The sequence below is a fragment of the Semicossyphus pulcher genome, unplaced genomic scaffold (genome assembly GCF_022749685.1).
Source record: "Semicossyphus pulcher isolate SPU_LCO1_2020_fin unplaced genomic scaffold, fSemPul1.0.p SCAF_21, whole genome shotgun sequence".
Taxonomy (NCBI): domain Eukaryota; kingdom Metazoa; phylum Chordata; class Actinopteri; order Labriformes; family Labridae; genus Semicossyphus; species Semicossyphus pulcher.
Window position 1 is genome coordinate 2,614,225 of NW_027211695.1, and position 15,857 is coordinate 2,630,081.

The window sequence follows — 15,857 nt, forward strand, 5'->3', positions numbered from 1 at the left end:
CTAAAAGTTTTCCCTCCAATAACCCTCACCAACATTTCCTTCGATAGCATGACGCTTGCTAAACGCATCAGTTAGCCTCATCTTATGATATCCTATCAAAACATACTTGAACAAAATATGAACAAGTGTGTAAGGTAAACCCTCAAATTGTCCAAGAAAAGTCTGGGAACTTGAACAAAGTCAGCCACTGATGAAGTTTACATACAACTCATGAAGCTATCTTAAGCTAATTAGCTAACTAGCTACAATCTGTCAGCAACAGTTGTCTTCTTAGGGATTAAATTAAAAGATTGTTGCTTGCCTCTGTTTGAGACTAAGCATCCATTGTGTCAAAAAAAACTGCATCATGCGCCCTGTGTGAACTAGAAGGTGTCACATGGTTGTTGTGGGCATGGGTTGGGCTAGATTGGAAGTAATATATTAACTCTTTCTGAACTGAAGCCTCCCTTTAGATTGTCCTTCTAGCTGAAATGTAGGCTACTATCTTTCTTTATCACCTTCTTGGGTTTTGTTCATGGTTGTAGTGATGGAGCATACTGGAAGCAGGTTTTCTCTGCTTTAATAAAAGTTGATTATAAGTTTTAACCCACAAACTCACCATGAGATTTGTGGCTTAAACAATGACTACTCTCAATTTATTCATTTGGAGGCGCTGACGCGGTAGCTGCCACCTTGCACTGGTGATGTTGAATGCTGCAGGAGCTCGATTTGCCAACAGGGCTATCAATCACGAGGCCACACCCCCTTTTTACAGCGTCAAATAACTAATATAATAATAAAATGAACACTTGGACACAAATCAGCATGATAATAACTAACTATAATGACAGAAACCATGTTGGAGAAAAATGTATTTGGCATGTATTTTGATTTTATAGTTTGACTCATGTCCCATCTGTTAACATGGAGGAGGTGGGCTTTATGAGCTATACTGCAGCCAGTCAGCAGGGGGCGATAGAGAGGGTTTGGCGTCACTTTTAGGGAGCTGTCATGTCGGCCATCTTTTTATACAGTCATTGGCTAAAACAGTGAGAGTAAAAATGATGGGATGAGTATACTTTCAACTGTGTCGAAAAAGCAAGCTATAGCTTTGCATTGGAAGCTCTGGTCCACATGGATTCTGTTAAATATTCACTTTGTCACGTCGTGTAAACAGCCACATAACTGTCCAGATTTGAATGGAGATGCTAAAACTCAAGTAAAAGATGGGTGACTTTGCTTTTATCCTATGTTAAGCAGAAAATACACTTTTTATACTGTGATATTCTTAGATATCTTTACTGGAAATTACCAAAATAGCCAACAGAAAGTATTTTGTTATCAGCATCCTGACAGAAAACGTCGATGCGGGAAAACACAAATAAATAGCCTTCATTTCTTCCCTCCAGCCAGCTGCCCCCTTAGGTTCTTGTAGTGTAATTGCTCCCTTCCTTCTGTCATCTCTACCTCTTTTATTGTGTATCTAAAGACGAACGCAGAGCTGACGGATGTGTAAGGGCCAAAGTTAGCAAAGTGGCAAGTCAGGTGATTGGCTCCTTTATTACCATTGACACACAAACACAGCACATACACCTGCTGCTGGAAATACTCAACAGATCTGTTTTAATCTGCAACTGAAAATAGCCCTGAGCTGTAGCGAGAGTTTATCTTGTTTAATATTTGTTAAAAGCAACAGTTCAGGGAAATTAAAGAGGCTTTTAAAATATGTGTCTGACACATTTTAAATGATTAATATCTTCAGCAGGAACCGATGGGTTCGGGTGGCAGAGAGCGGTTAGAATGAGACGTCTCCTCAATGGGAATTGTTGGCAATAAGAAGATTAGTGCCAGCTTTATCCGTTAAGCATGATTAAAAGCTTCTTTTTCCTGACATGGTAACATCCACTTAGAAAGGCTTCTCTGAATTCAGAGGAGACGGAGCCTACATTTAGACCCTGCCTGGGTTTTAAATGAGCTTTGTCCGTGGACGTTTGTCCGTCGTCCGCCACATCTCACCTCGAGTATGTCGATGAGGACGTTCTCCTCCGGCTGCTTGGTGCTGCGGACGTTCTCCAGGACGATGGAGTAGTAGACGCCCTGAGGGTCCGACTGGTACAGGTTATACGTGTCCGACTGGTACCACTCCTGGAGGGCGAGGAAGACCTGGTTCTCGTCCGTACTCACGATCTGGACGTCCTGGGGGAAGAAGGAGAAAGGAAGAGTTAATTCATTCCAAATTAGGGAGATCATTGAAGAGAAAAACAGGAAGAGGAGAATCAAAGGACACAAGACAACGCTCCAAGTTGAAAGAAGACAGAAGTAAAAGGAAGATAAATTGGAAAAGGAGAAAAGATAAAGCAGTAAAAAGCAGCCGGTCTGATCCACAGAAACGTTTGATTTATTGCCGGTCAAAGAGCACAATCCGTTAAATACAGAAATACAGAGCTACAGAAACAACCTGAGGAGGTGACGGGACACTTTACCCACACAAAAACTGTTGTTGGCAGCTGCGAAAAACTTGTTAGCTGTTCTTGTCAAACCTCGTGAGCCTCTGATGCAAATGACTTCATCACTCATGAAAGACTGTAACGACGGTGCAAAGAGCGACTCAGCACTTTCTCAGTGTTAGTGATTACATTAACATAACATTTGGAGATAAAGCCATCAGAGCGCAGGGGGAAAGAGCCCGGGAAGGTGTGCCTCTAATCATTGACGCGCTGCCATCTCGCTTGGAAAAAACACTCGAGCTCAATTATGCTTAGATTTATGGTCGCTGCTAAGAGTCATAACAGTATTGGAAACTGTGCGCTGATTTTCATATTCATAAATGTAGTGTTTCTCAGTCAGCCAGCAAGCTGTGCAGGTGTTACCAGGAGGGCCATAGCGCTACAAGATCTGATACAACTGGGGGAACATGAACTGGGGAAACTGGTTGGTTTCTCAGCCCAGTATCTCTATCAGGGGATCATCCATGACTGTATATAAAGATGGATGGCGCGTCTCCATCTCCTCTTACTGTACAAAAGCCAAAGTGGGCGCTGCCATCGTCCCCATTTGGAGCCGAGTCTGTGCAATAGAGATCGGAGGATTGACGTACCACTCAATCAACTTGACGATAAAAAAATCAACTGATACCTTTTCCTCAGATGTGTTCAAAACTTTGCGTAAGGTGGAAAGTAGTGTGCCTTTTATGGCCGACAGGTGCGTTCAATTGATTTTTGCATCCTTACAGAGATGCAGACAGGAAGTTGGATAACGGTCAACTAAAATCATACAAATGTAATCAATAAGTTGACAAAAAACCCAACATAACCAAACCCTAAGCCAAACGTTTAACAACCACAAGCATTAAGGAAATTACACGAGTCTCTGCCTCAAGTGAAAGAGGCGTCGTACCGGACTGTCGTGGCAAAGAGGGAGCTGAAGCTGAAGGCAAAGCTTTAACAGTCGTTCCAACCCTCACCTGTGGTCATGAGCTTTGGGTAGCGACAGAAAGAATGAGGTCGCGGATACAAGAGGCTGAAATGCAGGGTGGCTGGGCTCAGCCTTTGAGAGGAGCTCGGAAATGTGGAGTAGAAAGGAGCCAGTTGAGGTGGTTCAGGCATCTGATGAGGATGGCCCCTGGGCGCCTCCCTGTGGAGGTTTTCCAGGTATGTCCAAACGGGAAGAGACCCCGGTGGAAGACCCAGAGCTCGCTGCAGGGGTTATATATCCCGTCTGGCCTCGGAACGCCTGGGGATCCCCCAGGAGGAGCTGGAAAACACTGCTGGGGAGAGGGGTGTCTGGGTTAACTTGCTTAGCCTGCTGCCATGGCGACCTGGCTCTGGGTAGGCGGAGGAAAAAGGATGGATGGATGGATGTTACACAGAACAACAGCTTCTATCTCTTACAGAGAGTTTAGAACGAACTCAAATGGCCGATGACGAGAATTAAGTTGGTCAAACTTTAACCTAGCTATTTATAGGGACATTTTACACATAAGAAATAATTATAACAGCCAGATTTGTAACTTTTGTACAACAGATTACAATGCAAAGTGTAAGAAAATAAATGTGCAGCAATGACAGCTACTTCTGTGCACACATATTCTACAGCATTTAAACCTCCCTCTGCATCTATCTGTTCCTTTCTGCCTCCTTCTATCCTCTCCTCCGTTAACACACAGCTCTGTAGAGTTTACAGCTGACAGTTTGGCTCAGGCAGCAGTTCGGAGCTTCAGGAGGAGTTGGCAATAAGAAGTGTTGCAAACTTCAACTCCTGCTGCCGTTTAACATTCAGAGCGAGCCCTAAAAACCTCCAGAGAGGCTGGTAAACATAATCCTACGCTGCACAAGATGTGTCAAAGATGTAAATACATGCACACACTGACTGCTTGTACAGCCGGCACATTTTAAGTATGCTTATACATGCTGTATTTTCTCTGCATTTACATGATATGATCTGCTCTTTTAACACGAGTCAAGACCAGAGTTTAGATGGAGCGTTTGGTTGGAAAACAGTAAGCTGCGAGTTAGAGGAGAATAAATGATTCTATAAGGATAATAAATAATTAAGTCAACAAAAAAACATGTTTGAATATTCCTCTATTCTGCCTGAAATACATGAATCCCGCCGGTGACGAACGGCGGCTGGAAGAAGCTTTTCTGTGCTTTCACTGAGCCAAACTGAACTGGACGGATCTGCGCTGAGAAAAGACGGAGACCACTCAAAGTGTTTGCTTTCCTAAGCTATGACATGAACTATTGAATAGTCATGTAACACTCTCCGGGTGTGTGTACACTGCTGAGGCGGTTTGTCAAACTTTAAAGAGACTTCAAAGGGAGCATCACTCTGCTCTCAGATACCAAAGTCTGGAAGCTGCAGACATGTTCTGAGAACAGAAATCAATACTGACTTTTAGGAACTTTTAAAACTTTCGACAAATTTGTTCTACAAGCAGAAACTCACACGTATAAAGGGTGTTCAGATAAATAAGGGTTGGAATGGTCTGCAGCCCGATAGCTGAAAATGTGGCAAGAACTGAATCCCAGTCAAGTGTGCTGGACGAGGCGTCTCCAGCTCCGCTCGTTGTTCAAAAGTGAGGTCAAATACCGTCCGGAGCGGGCGCTGCCATCTTGCTTTTTTGTATCAAGGATCTGTGCAGTAGAGATCAGCTGGTGGAGCCGCAGTGTTGACGTCCCGCCCCTTCCTCTACCCCATTTATCACTAGAACCGGCAAGCACTTGTGGGGTACTACTTTGGCGACCACCTTTCACCTGCTAACAAACTGGAGCTAGAGCCAGAATGTAGAATAATGTCGACAAAACAGAAATTGCTGCTGCAAAATATTGGCTTACTTCCAGTATAGCTGTATCCTCTGGTCTACAACGGGAGTCAGTGACATTTAAGTTGGGTTTTCACATTTCACCATAGCTAAAGGAGCTAAAGGTAGCATTATAAGGTCAAGCTAAAGACAAATGGTCATGGGAAATCTCTGCATCTGGCGTGCGTGTGTTGTCCTCTACCTTCCAGCTGATGTCCTGACTTGAAATAGTTGTTGCTGCTGCATCACTGAGTGCCCTCTGAAACAAACATCCGTCTCTGTCAGGGCCAAGGCGGGGGCACCGTCACCCCCAAAGACAAGGGCCACAGCTGGGAGTGAAATATCAGAGATCCTGGGTACTGGAAGCAACTCAAACTTCCCCTTAACCCAACTCAGCACGGTCTTAAAAACAGCAGAAAGGCAAAGAGGCAGATATAATGAGGCGGTTAAGCTACATTTACACTTAAAGGAAGCCGTCTGGGCGCAAAGAAATCCATATACATCCTTCAAATGAAAGTGAGTTATGAAGGGTGGAAAACAAACCGCAAGAATGAGTTAGAAGAAGTGGTGTGATTAGTCAGCTGTAATGTATACATCCGCAGGAGCCCACACTGTAGTACGGGAGCCAGAGAGACGCTGGAGCTAGAGCAGAGCGGGGTGGAGGAGAGAGCGTGAAACAGATGTTGGAGCTCTCTAACGTCCGTTTTATTACATCTCATGTTTCTTTTTAATATATTTTCTTTTATCGATGACATTATCAAATGTGCTGAAATGTTGAGTAAGATGTTCTGTCCAGTTTTTGGGACACGCGCCCATATGTCCTGACAGTATATCATCTTATGTTTGCCTGGTGTCTTACATACTTTCCCTCAGCCTACCGTGTTTAAATCTACTTATAATTCCCCGAAAACTTCCGTCCTGATTTATTTCAGCTGTGGATAAAATGTCAAGACAAAAATAAGTACTTTCAGTAAGATTGTTATCACACTAGCAACCACAACAGGAAGTTAATTAGAATGAATTTGCATTAAAGGTGGGGTATTATGCTAATTTCAAACTTCATATTTCACTCTGTGATACCTGTGGAGTACCTTAGCATAATTTACAGTTAAAAAAGCTCTTTGCAGGCCCTCATACAGCCCCTGCCTGAAACGACTCAGTCAGCTCTGTCCCTTTAAGAAACCCCGCCCCTACAAGCCTGCATTCTTCTGATTGGCCAGCTCTCTGAAGCCTGTCGAGGGGCAGAACACAGTGCTCGAGGAACGCCTCCAACGTGTGGCTGTGTTTGAAAGAGTAAACTTCACTTTTTGGATTTGAAATGAATGTCTGCTGCTCTCGTCCTTTGGAAAAGTAAACACTGATATTTTTCCTTCACAGACAAAGAAACTTTCTTCATGACACTCTTAACCAACTTGACGAGCAGAGCCGTTGAGCAGAGTGGTGGAGGGTTAAAATTTCCGAGGCAGACTGAGCTGCTGAGCGGGCGTGCCCTTGAGGCAGGAAGTTCTGCTGTGTCTCGTGCAGATGCCCAAATATAGAGTTCCTCCACTTTGTGACATCACTAAGTGAAAGCAAGCGTTCACAGCAGCCTGCAGACTGAGACTGTTTTAGCAGGGGATTACTCCAACATACTTTTACCAACAGATTTGAATCTTCACCCACGTTTAGTCTGGACATCCGACATTGTAACATTATGTCTTAAAATGTGAAACAGCATAATACCTCCTCTTTAAAGTTTAAATCCCTGCTCCAGCTACGAACGTTGTAGGCTAATGTTAGACATTGTTTACAATGCTACATGCTAATACAATCAACTTTAAACTTCATGTCTGAAATGTAAAGATAATCTAAAAACGCCTAAAACCTACATCCTTTCTTATGTCCAGCAGGGGGCACCTCAACCAAAAAGAAGTCTCTATACAAGTCTATGAGAAAATAAGGCCAGCTCTTGCTTCATTTATTATCTCATTAAACATTTTCCGAATAAGTTTATGGCCTCAATCTCTAGTTTCAAGTCTTATTAAATACAGCATGATTTTTAATTTGTAAATTTATGGTCCAATTTAGAGTGGTATAGAAAATAAAGCAGGGTATGCTTTTGGGTTTGGCTACTTTGTCTTTCAGCGTTCGATTATACTAAATGACACTTTATTTTCGTAGCAAAAATTAGCATCCCAATTATTACCACAGATACCGTTAATAATGGCTGCCTCAGTGGTAGAGTCGGCCGTCTTTCAATTGGAAGGTTGGCGGTTCAATCCCCAGCTCTCACAGTTTACACGTCGAAGTGTCCTCGGGCAAGGCACTGAGCCCCAAACTGCTCCCGGTGGCACAGCCAACGGTGTGTGAATGTGATAACTGACACCTTTGAGTGGTCAGAAGACTAGAAAAGCGCTTTATAAGTACAGTCCATTTACCATTTACTATCCAAGCTAGTGCTAGCATTAGCTGCTAACACCAGCTCCAGCTCCACCCACTCGTCCAAATATGGTCATTTCTGGCTCTGAAAAACAAGATGGCGACAACCAAACAAACCAGCAACCCATAGCTACATCCACTTCTTTTATACAGTCTATGGCTTAAACTATTTTACAATGGATTTAACAAAGTCCTATACATTTCTCATATGCAGTCATTCCAACTTTATTTGAAACATATTACACTCCATCATTACCCCGCCTTGCCGCAGCATCACTCGGTACATAATGGCGTGAGGAGTCTCTTCCTCATTTCATTAAAACGATGGACAACATCTGATGCCAGATTTCCCTCCGCAGTCAGCTGTGACATAATAGCCTTTTCACTGTGCTCACCCTCTCAGCGGCGTTGAGCTCATTTCCTTTCACACTCTAACAGATCCCATTAATCATTAAATCCCCATCATGCCCCTCGGACATTATTCACACTAAAGTCTGTAGAAAGGAGTCTCTGATACAGTCGGACCACACACTTACCTTTAAAACATACTTCACTGGCTCCTCGCTCTGTTAGGCTTCTTTTAACATTCCCTCGTATAGGTAAGATCAGTCCTGGCTTCTTGTCAAACCTGTTGTTGTTGTGTACTTGTTTGGCGCAGGTTTGCACTGCTGCCAGGACAGAGTACAGTCTTCAAAATCTTCGACCTCTATGGTAGATGTAACAGAACTTGCATGCCAATGATACCAACTATGGGCTTCAGGGCCTGCTGCACTGATTCTCCAACCAGACAAACAGTAACAGCGCTGTGTAGCCTGTGGATACCAGGCTCGGCGGCCAGCAGAATTTGGCAAGACTCACTTTTCTATTATGGTGGATAGTTGGACAACATGTCGGGCAGGTTAGTAATTGATTTGCCTGTTGTGTGAGAAAATCTCTGGGAAAATAAAACTGGGATAACTCATCAAAGTTTGGTATGAATCAACCTGTTTTGCATGACTTAGCAGGCACTTGCCTGTCTAACATGGGCCTTGCACATTCTGTGACTTAGGCCAAAAATATACTTCCTGTTAACTAGGCGTTTGCGTCCCTGCGTTCCCTGCTTACGATGCAGCATGTACATGAACAGTAGAAGCAGTTTAGAGGCATGTGACAGGGCCAACACAGCAGCAGGGACAACAATGGCAGAAAGTTCTGAAGACAAGCAGATAGACCAAGTCCACAATGATCCACATCTGTACGATGTGTCATTGCCGCTGCACTGAGACAAACATGCCTGTCAAACAGCTGCAGACAGATAAGTTCTGTTTTAAACCTGCAAAACTCCGGGACCATTACGTCCGTGCACGGAGGAACATGTTGGAGAGACGGAGCGGGGACGGTCTGAGAATTAACATAACAGTAATCTCCTCGACCGTCACCATGTCTGTAGTTGACATCCCGCACATCCAGTAGTTGCATACTGCCTGAGCTCTCTGGTGCGCCCTCCAGAGGTATCCTCCAGTAACACGCGTAGTGCAGAGACAAGTATGTGAACAATAACGTTCATGACACATCATCACTCATCATAGACTGTGGGCTTAAGTTTTTGCACAAAGCTAATTCATCAGCAGACTGGTTAGATAGTTGATTGACAGTCTTTTCAAAGGTGGTGGTAGAAGACTGGAGTGGTTTATTTATCCATCCAACTATCCATTATCTTCTGTGTCCCTCTCCCCAGCAACATTTTATAGTTCCTCCTGGGGGATTCCGAGGTGTTCCCAGGCCAGACGGGATATATAATCCCTCCAGTGAGCTCTGGGTCTTCGACCGGGGTCTCCTCCCGGTTGAACGTGCCTGGAAACCTCCAAAGGGAGGCGCCCAGGAGGCATCCTAACCAGATGCCCGAACCACTGCAACTGGCTCCTTTCGATGTGAAGGAGTACTACTCCGAGCTCCTCCAGGATCTCCGAGCTCCTCCAGGATCTCCGAGCTCCTTACCCTATCTCTAATGCCCAGACACCCTCCGAAGGAAACTTATTTCGGCCGCTTGTATCCATGACCTCATTCTTTCGGTCACTACACAAAGCTCATGACCACAGGTGAGGGTTGGAACGTAGATCAACTAGTAAATCGAAAGCTTTGCCTTCAGGCTCAGCTCCCTCTTCACGACAACGGTCCGGTACAATCTCACGATCCATTTTACCCTCACTCGTGAACAAGACCCCGAGAGACTTAAACTCCTTCACCCGAGGCAGAGACTCACTCCCCACCCGGAGGGGGCAATCCACCGTTTATTGGTTTATTTACGAGATTAAAAAAAGATAAGGGACCTTGTGAAATACTTGCTTTCCCTTCTTGGACAGGACAGCAAGCAGCAAGTGAACTTAAAACAATGGGGCTTATCATCAAAGAGGCCTGCCATCCACCCTGTTAGCACAATAAACCGCACCCAAGCCATATTGTTTGTCCACTACTTGCATGAATCTCACAGCGGCCCTTCGTGGACCGGCTCACTTTTGGAGCCAGCCTCAGGAGGCTTTTCATTGAACTGCAGTTTTTGCCACTTCCACATTAGTTTCTTTCATCTGTCCCAGAAGTTGCCACTTGCCGTCTCTTGTGTTAGAAGGTTAAACAAAGTGTCGGACAGAAAGGTGATCACATCAAAGGGTGACAGACAGCAGGAGCGAGGACGGAAGGAGAGCAAAAAGGACAATTATTACCTGTGATTTCACAGCTCAGCAAGCTGTGTGCAGGGTGCGTGCATGACAGGTGTGTGTGTGTGTGTGTGTGTGTGTGTGTGGTTAATCCATAACTCGGGTCAGGTCTCGCAGGAGAGAGCCAAACTGCTCTCTCTGATGGCCTCTGCATTTTTCATCCTCCAGCCTTTCAATTATTCACGGCCGAAAAACATGGCGCTCCGAACACTCCCTCTCTCTTACCCCCACACACACTTTCACCTCCTCTCCTCTTTTTGGTCTTTCACTCCATCCCTCTTTTCCTTCTCTATTTCTCCCCCCTCCGCTGTGTCCCTCGACCTAAAAGCATCTCAACATGTGACCTATCTGCTCACCCAAGTAAGAGGACACATGTAGAGAGAGAGGGAGACAAGAGAGAGAGAGCAACTAGGGCGTACTTTAACTAAACACACGCCGACACACGCGCTCATGCACACATTCATTTATCCACCGCCTTCCTGCCACACCTAATCAAATCGATCCCTATCGCCTGACTTGTTGGAAGGAGAACGAGAGTGTGTGTGTGTGTGTGTGTAATTCAATCTCTTTCACCTTCCTGGAGGATCCCTGAGTGCTGCAGCTGAAGTAGTCGACCAATTGAGGCATGAGATCTCTCTAAGTGGTGGCTCGGAGTCCAACGAGAGTAATTCTATACATTTCCTGGTGTGTGTGTGTGTGTTGGTTGAAAACACACTCCGCACAGTCCTCTGCGATGGCAGTGATTGTCTTGACGGTTTTCTTTTCTTACTTTAAGCCTGAAAAATACATGAGCGCCTCCCCCCCCCCGGGGCGCTGCGTTCAATCAGAGGGGGTCGATAGCGATCAGGACGGTGTCGCGTTAAAGCGGCCCCCAGTGCCGCAGACGCTGACAGCACAGGTTCCTCATTTATCGTCTTTGCTTATGTCAGTGACACAGGATGCGTCTGGATCAATGATTAGTGCTGAATATTTGATGGGAGCTATATATCATGTTTCAGGCCAGCACGGGGATAAGTACTAACATGTGACACCGACAAAGAAGTGGAACACAGCGGTAAGAAGGGTGTAAAGTTGGAAGTGAAGTCTCTCTTAGTCTGGGGTCTAAATTACTGGTAAAGTTACCTTCAGATGTTTGCTGCGAACAACTCTAGAAGCCCTGAAATCGCCCTTTTTTCTACTTTTGATTTGCATCGTTTCCACGGGTTAAAAGCTTCTTTTTTTTTTCATGCACGTGTTTGTTGTTGCGATACTCGTCTCACCTGCCCAAAACGGTTTCACCTGTTTTCATATGCTAAAAAAAGCAAGTTAAAAAAAGTGTTTCACCTTTTAACACAAGCAAAAAAAAAAGGGGAACTTTGATGATCCTGACAAACGTTATTTAACCTGCTATTTTTAAGTTTAAGGACGTTTTTTTCACCTGTTTTCACACATGAAGGGAAAAAAAGTTACTTTGAAAAATGATCTAAGAACATTTGTTGGCAAACAGCTCGGGAAAAACTAAGAGACCACCGTGAAATGTTTTTCTCCTGCTCTTACAATACTTACATTTCTTTGCAGAAAATGACGACTGGTTGAGAAAACCAAAAGATGCAAAAAAGATGCCAAGAAAACAAGTTCATGTTTAAACAACAGCACACACATGTTTGAAATCAGGAAGAGGTCACAGGTCAATGTTTGGTGGAATAACCTGGTTTTTGGCTGACCGCCGGGGTCAGCCCTACACATGGCTCTGTATGTGACTGACTGACTGATGGTACTTTCAGAGCCAAATAAAGTTACAAAAATAACAACAACAGCAGCCCGGGAAAGACTTCAAAATAAAAGCATTGTGTACAAACGAGGGGAGTCAAGATTCCAGCTCGGGCTTTTACTTTGAAAAAGCATACTGCATGGCTTTGACTTTCACTACAGGAAGAGACGTTAATATTGCTGTCACAGATCAACAGGACTCGTCACAATTCATTTTCACTGTGTGTATTTTGGCCGAGAACGGCGCGCAGCTCACGGTATAAATAGGCGAGCCTCCTATTCTCTACATTTTTGTCACACCAGCATTGTGAAGACTTTCAAGTGAAAATGAACACGTGCCGCAGCTGTCACGCACACGCCACACTCCCAGTGTTGCTCACAAAAGCGCACACTGACCTGCTGCGGTCAGACATATACCAGGTTTAGACCTGGTCTTGTTAACTACAGCGTTCATGCATCTCTGCATGCTCTCCACCGGTCTGTCACAGAGCTGCTGGGTGACGTTCGGCCGCTGTTTGTTCGATCACACTCAGGAGGTTTTCACTGGGGGTCACATCTGGATTGAGCTGGCTGTGACATGTTGAGAGAGATGCTGATTGAAGGAACATTTGGAGTGGGCACTTACTTTTTTCCAGAGCTGTATTTTCCCTTTCTCCGTTTCAGAGAAGAAAATAATATAATGATTCTTTTCACCTGTTCTTGAGTGACAAACAGAGGAGAGAAAACTACTAACAACTACATGTATTCATACATGTTACTGTGCGAGTAAGAACTGTAACGAGTCTGACTGACCTTTGGCAGGGCGTACTTTGGAAACCTCATCTGGACGAACTCGTTGCGCCGATGGGACACAAAGTGCTTGGTGCGATTCCCCGTGGTGACCTGGGAAATGGACGAGAAACAGAGTTAACCACACACCCTCAACATCTCAGTGTTATCCAAAACTTAAACTCATAGCTTCCCTTCAGTAAATATTACTTCGCTGGCAATTTTTCAAACAAACTCAAAAGCAAAACACTGAAGAGAGAGAGGAGGAGAAAGAGGAGGGAAATATGAGTTTACTTTGATGATAAAAACAGATTTTAAACATTTATTTTTCTACAATTTCTTTTACAATTTCAAATCAGGTGTGTTAAAACCCAAAATCCCACTTTTAGGAAAACAGGACATCCAGAAATGAAGGTTATGTATTATAACCATAGCTCTATAAGCTATAACTCTATGGGTACTCTCCTCCAATCATGCACACGTATTCGCCCACTGAACTTTTGCATGAACCTAGTCGGCCAATCACGGCGAGCCTACCAAAATGCAGCAGCTAGGTTGTTAACAAATATTCATATCACTCCAACTCTTGCCTTCCTCTTTTGGCTTCCAGTAAAGAACAGAATCCATTTTTTGGCTCCTGCGTACACAGCATAACTATTGAGCTCTTACTCTAGCGGCCGGCCTTTTATCAGTTCCTCGATCACACTTCAAATCCAGAGGTGATCGTGCATTTGAAGTTGCAGCCCCTAAACTCTGGAACAGTCTGCTGCAGAACATCAGGTCGGCTGAATCTGTCAGTTTTAAACGGCTGCTAAAAACTCATTTCTTTAGGTAGCCTGTCTGTGCATTATGCTTGTATGTGTGTATGAATGTGTGCTTGTTTCACAGATATGTATGTGTTGTATTTCTGCCTGTCTACTTGTGCACTCTCTTGTATTTAAAGCACTTTGTAGCTGCGTTTTAAAAGGTGCTGTACAAATAAAGTTATATATACCTGTGTGTCTCCCTCAGTATAAAGGCAGCACACACTGCTGTCTGCTATCATACATCCTCTTCAGCGAGTGGTGCAGGAGCAACATAACCTTCGTTCTATCTCACACAGGCTCCGCCCTCTACTGGGCTCAGTGGGTGGAGCCCCGATGCATGACGCCCTGTTGCGACTATTCCGACTAAGCCAACCACACCCTGACCCTGACCGACAAATCACCCTTTACTGAAGGGGAAGAGGAGAAGAGGACAGCAGACAGTGCTGTGTGCTGTGGGAGACATGTACTCAGGGATGCACGCCCTGATGGGCCGGCTACGTTCATGCAAAAGTTCAGCGGGCGAATACGAGCACGTGATTGGAGGAGAGTTGTCCCCATAGAGTCCAGTAGAGGGCGGAGCCTGTGTGAGACAGAACTGCAACTACAAAGGCTTTTATTTTGAAGAACGCCATCAAGAGTAGTTTAAATGATTTTTCCAGCAACCAGAGAAAGAAGGATTTGTTTCCAACAAAATGAGGCCGTCACCGTCCAACACTGTGCAGCCGGTGGAGGTGCAGAGTTCACCATCTGCTGTCGGTGACTCACGCGCCGCTGAAAGGTAAATGTAAAAAAGAAAAAAACACCCCCTCGCTGCACAGACCTTGGCATTCGCCTCACACAGAGGGACCGTGTGGGTAAAAGGCTGAATCATGCTGCCCCCCCCTGCTGAGAGAGCTGCTCAGAGAGCTCACAGGCTGCTGAACCAGAATACCCAAACAGCTGAGGCTTTAGCAGAGGAAGCTCGGTGACAGAGACAGGCCCGCTGACTGACAGCGCCTTAAACAGGAAGTGAACGTGTCACATCCTGAGTGAAGGGCTGTGAGACGCGCGCGCTGTCGCTGCTTGAGCGGGGTGAGCGGCACTTTAACTTTTACAGTCGCTGCTTTGAAAATCTGACGGAGAACTTTGTATTCAGCGCTTCTATTTCAGTCTTTGTGGGAAGAGCTTGTATTTTTTTCTCATCCGCTCTCGGATATCTGAGCCTGTACGGTCGGTGTTCAGATTGAGCTGTGATTACAACCATCGCCGGTGATTGAAAGGAGCGGACTGGCGCTGCGTTTTTTTTATGCTGAACAGTGATGAAAAAGTGATGAAACAATGAAAACCATTTTCTAAGAGTAAGAGCCCCTGAAGGAAGCGCTGTCGACTGTGTTTTCAAAAGGAATCGCTTTCTAAAGAACGGCTGGCGAAGTGGGAGGAGATGGTGTGTGTGTGTGTGTGTGTGTGTGTGTGTGTGGGGCTGTGAATATGAGCACCAGCGCTAAAAAGGCATTCTTAGCTCTGACTCTGCAAAAATCTGCTCTTTTCAAATGTTATTCCCGTAGTTTTAAGCCTGAGTTTTTGTGTTTTGATGTCTAATAGCTGCAAAAAGTTGGTCGACTAGATCCTCTGGCCTCTTCAGGCCAGTTACAGGACGCAAGGAAAGGGTACGGTCCTGAAAGATCCCTGCAGAGACAGACCTGACCTTTCTGTTAGACAGCTGTAACATCGCCCTTTTACAGCCACCAGACTCCATTCACAAAAACAATCATTTTACCAGACCTCTGTCTTAACTCTGAGGTTGGGTGTAGGGCTGCACGATATATTGTTAAGCTATCGCAATTTCGATGCGCACATGTGCAATAGTCACATCGCAGGACGTGCGGCAGGGAAGCAACTTCCGCACGTCCGCACGTACACGGGTAGTTTCAAAACTTTTTCTCTGTTTTGGACTTTTGCCGTTTTACGTCACTGAAAATTGATCTTTTGTAAAACTCCGGCCAGACTTTTAGAAACTCTGTTTCCGTGGAGATGTGTAGACGGGGTAAACTGGCTCGTGGCTGTGCGCTGTTATCTCCTTTGTGAGGCATCACAAATGAGGCGACATTCCTGGCAAAATGACGGACGCGACAAAAGCAGTGATGCGTTGTTTCCACATATATG

General features: G+C 45.0%; 1 protein-coding gene across 1 annotated transcript in view; it reads right to left on the reverse strand.

The window, feature by feature from the left end:
• Positions 1 to 15,857, reverse strand: part of sorcs2 (sortilin-related VPS10 domain containing receptor 2) — a 353,714-nt gene that overhangs the window by 34,206 nt on the left and 303,651 nt on the right. Inside the window, exons 8-9 of the mRNA XM_069672327.1 lie at positions 12,934 to 13,023; positions 1,996 to 2,175 (exon numbers count right to left, since the gene is read on the reverse strand). Coding sequence (XP_069528428.1) covers positions 1,996 to 2,175; positions 12,934 to 13,023 — 270 coding nt within the window. The remainder of the gene's footprint in view (positions 1 to 1,995; positions 2,176 to 12,933; positions 13,024 to 15,857) is intronic.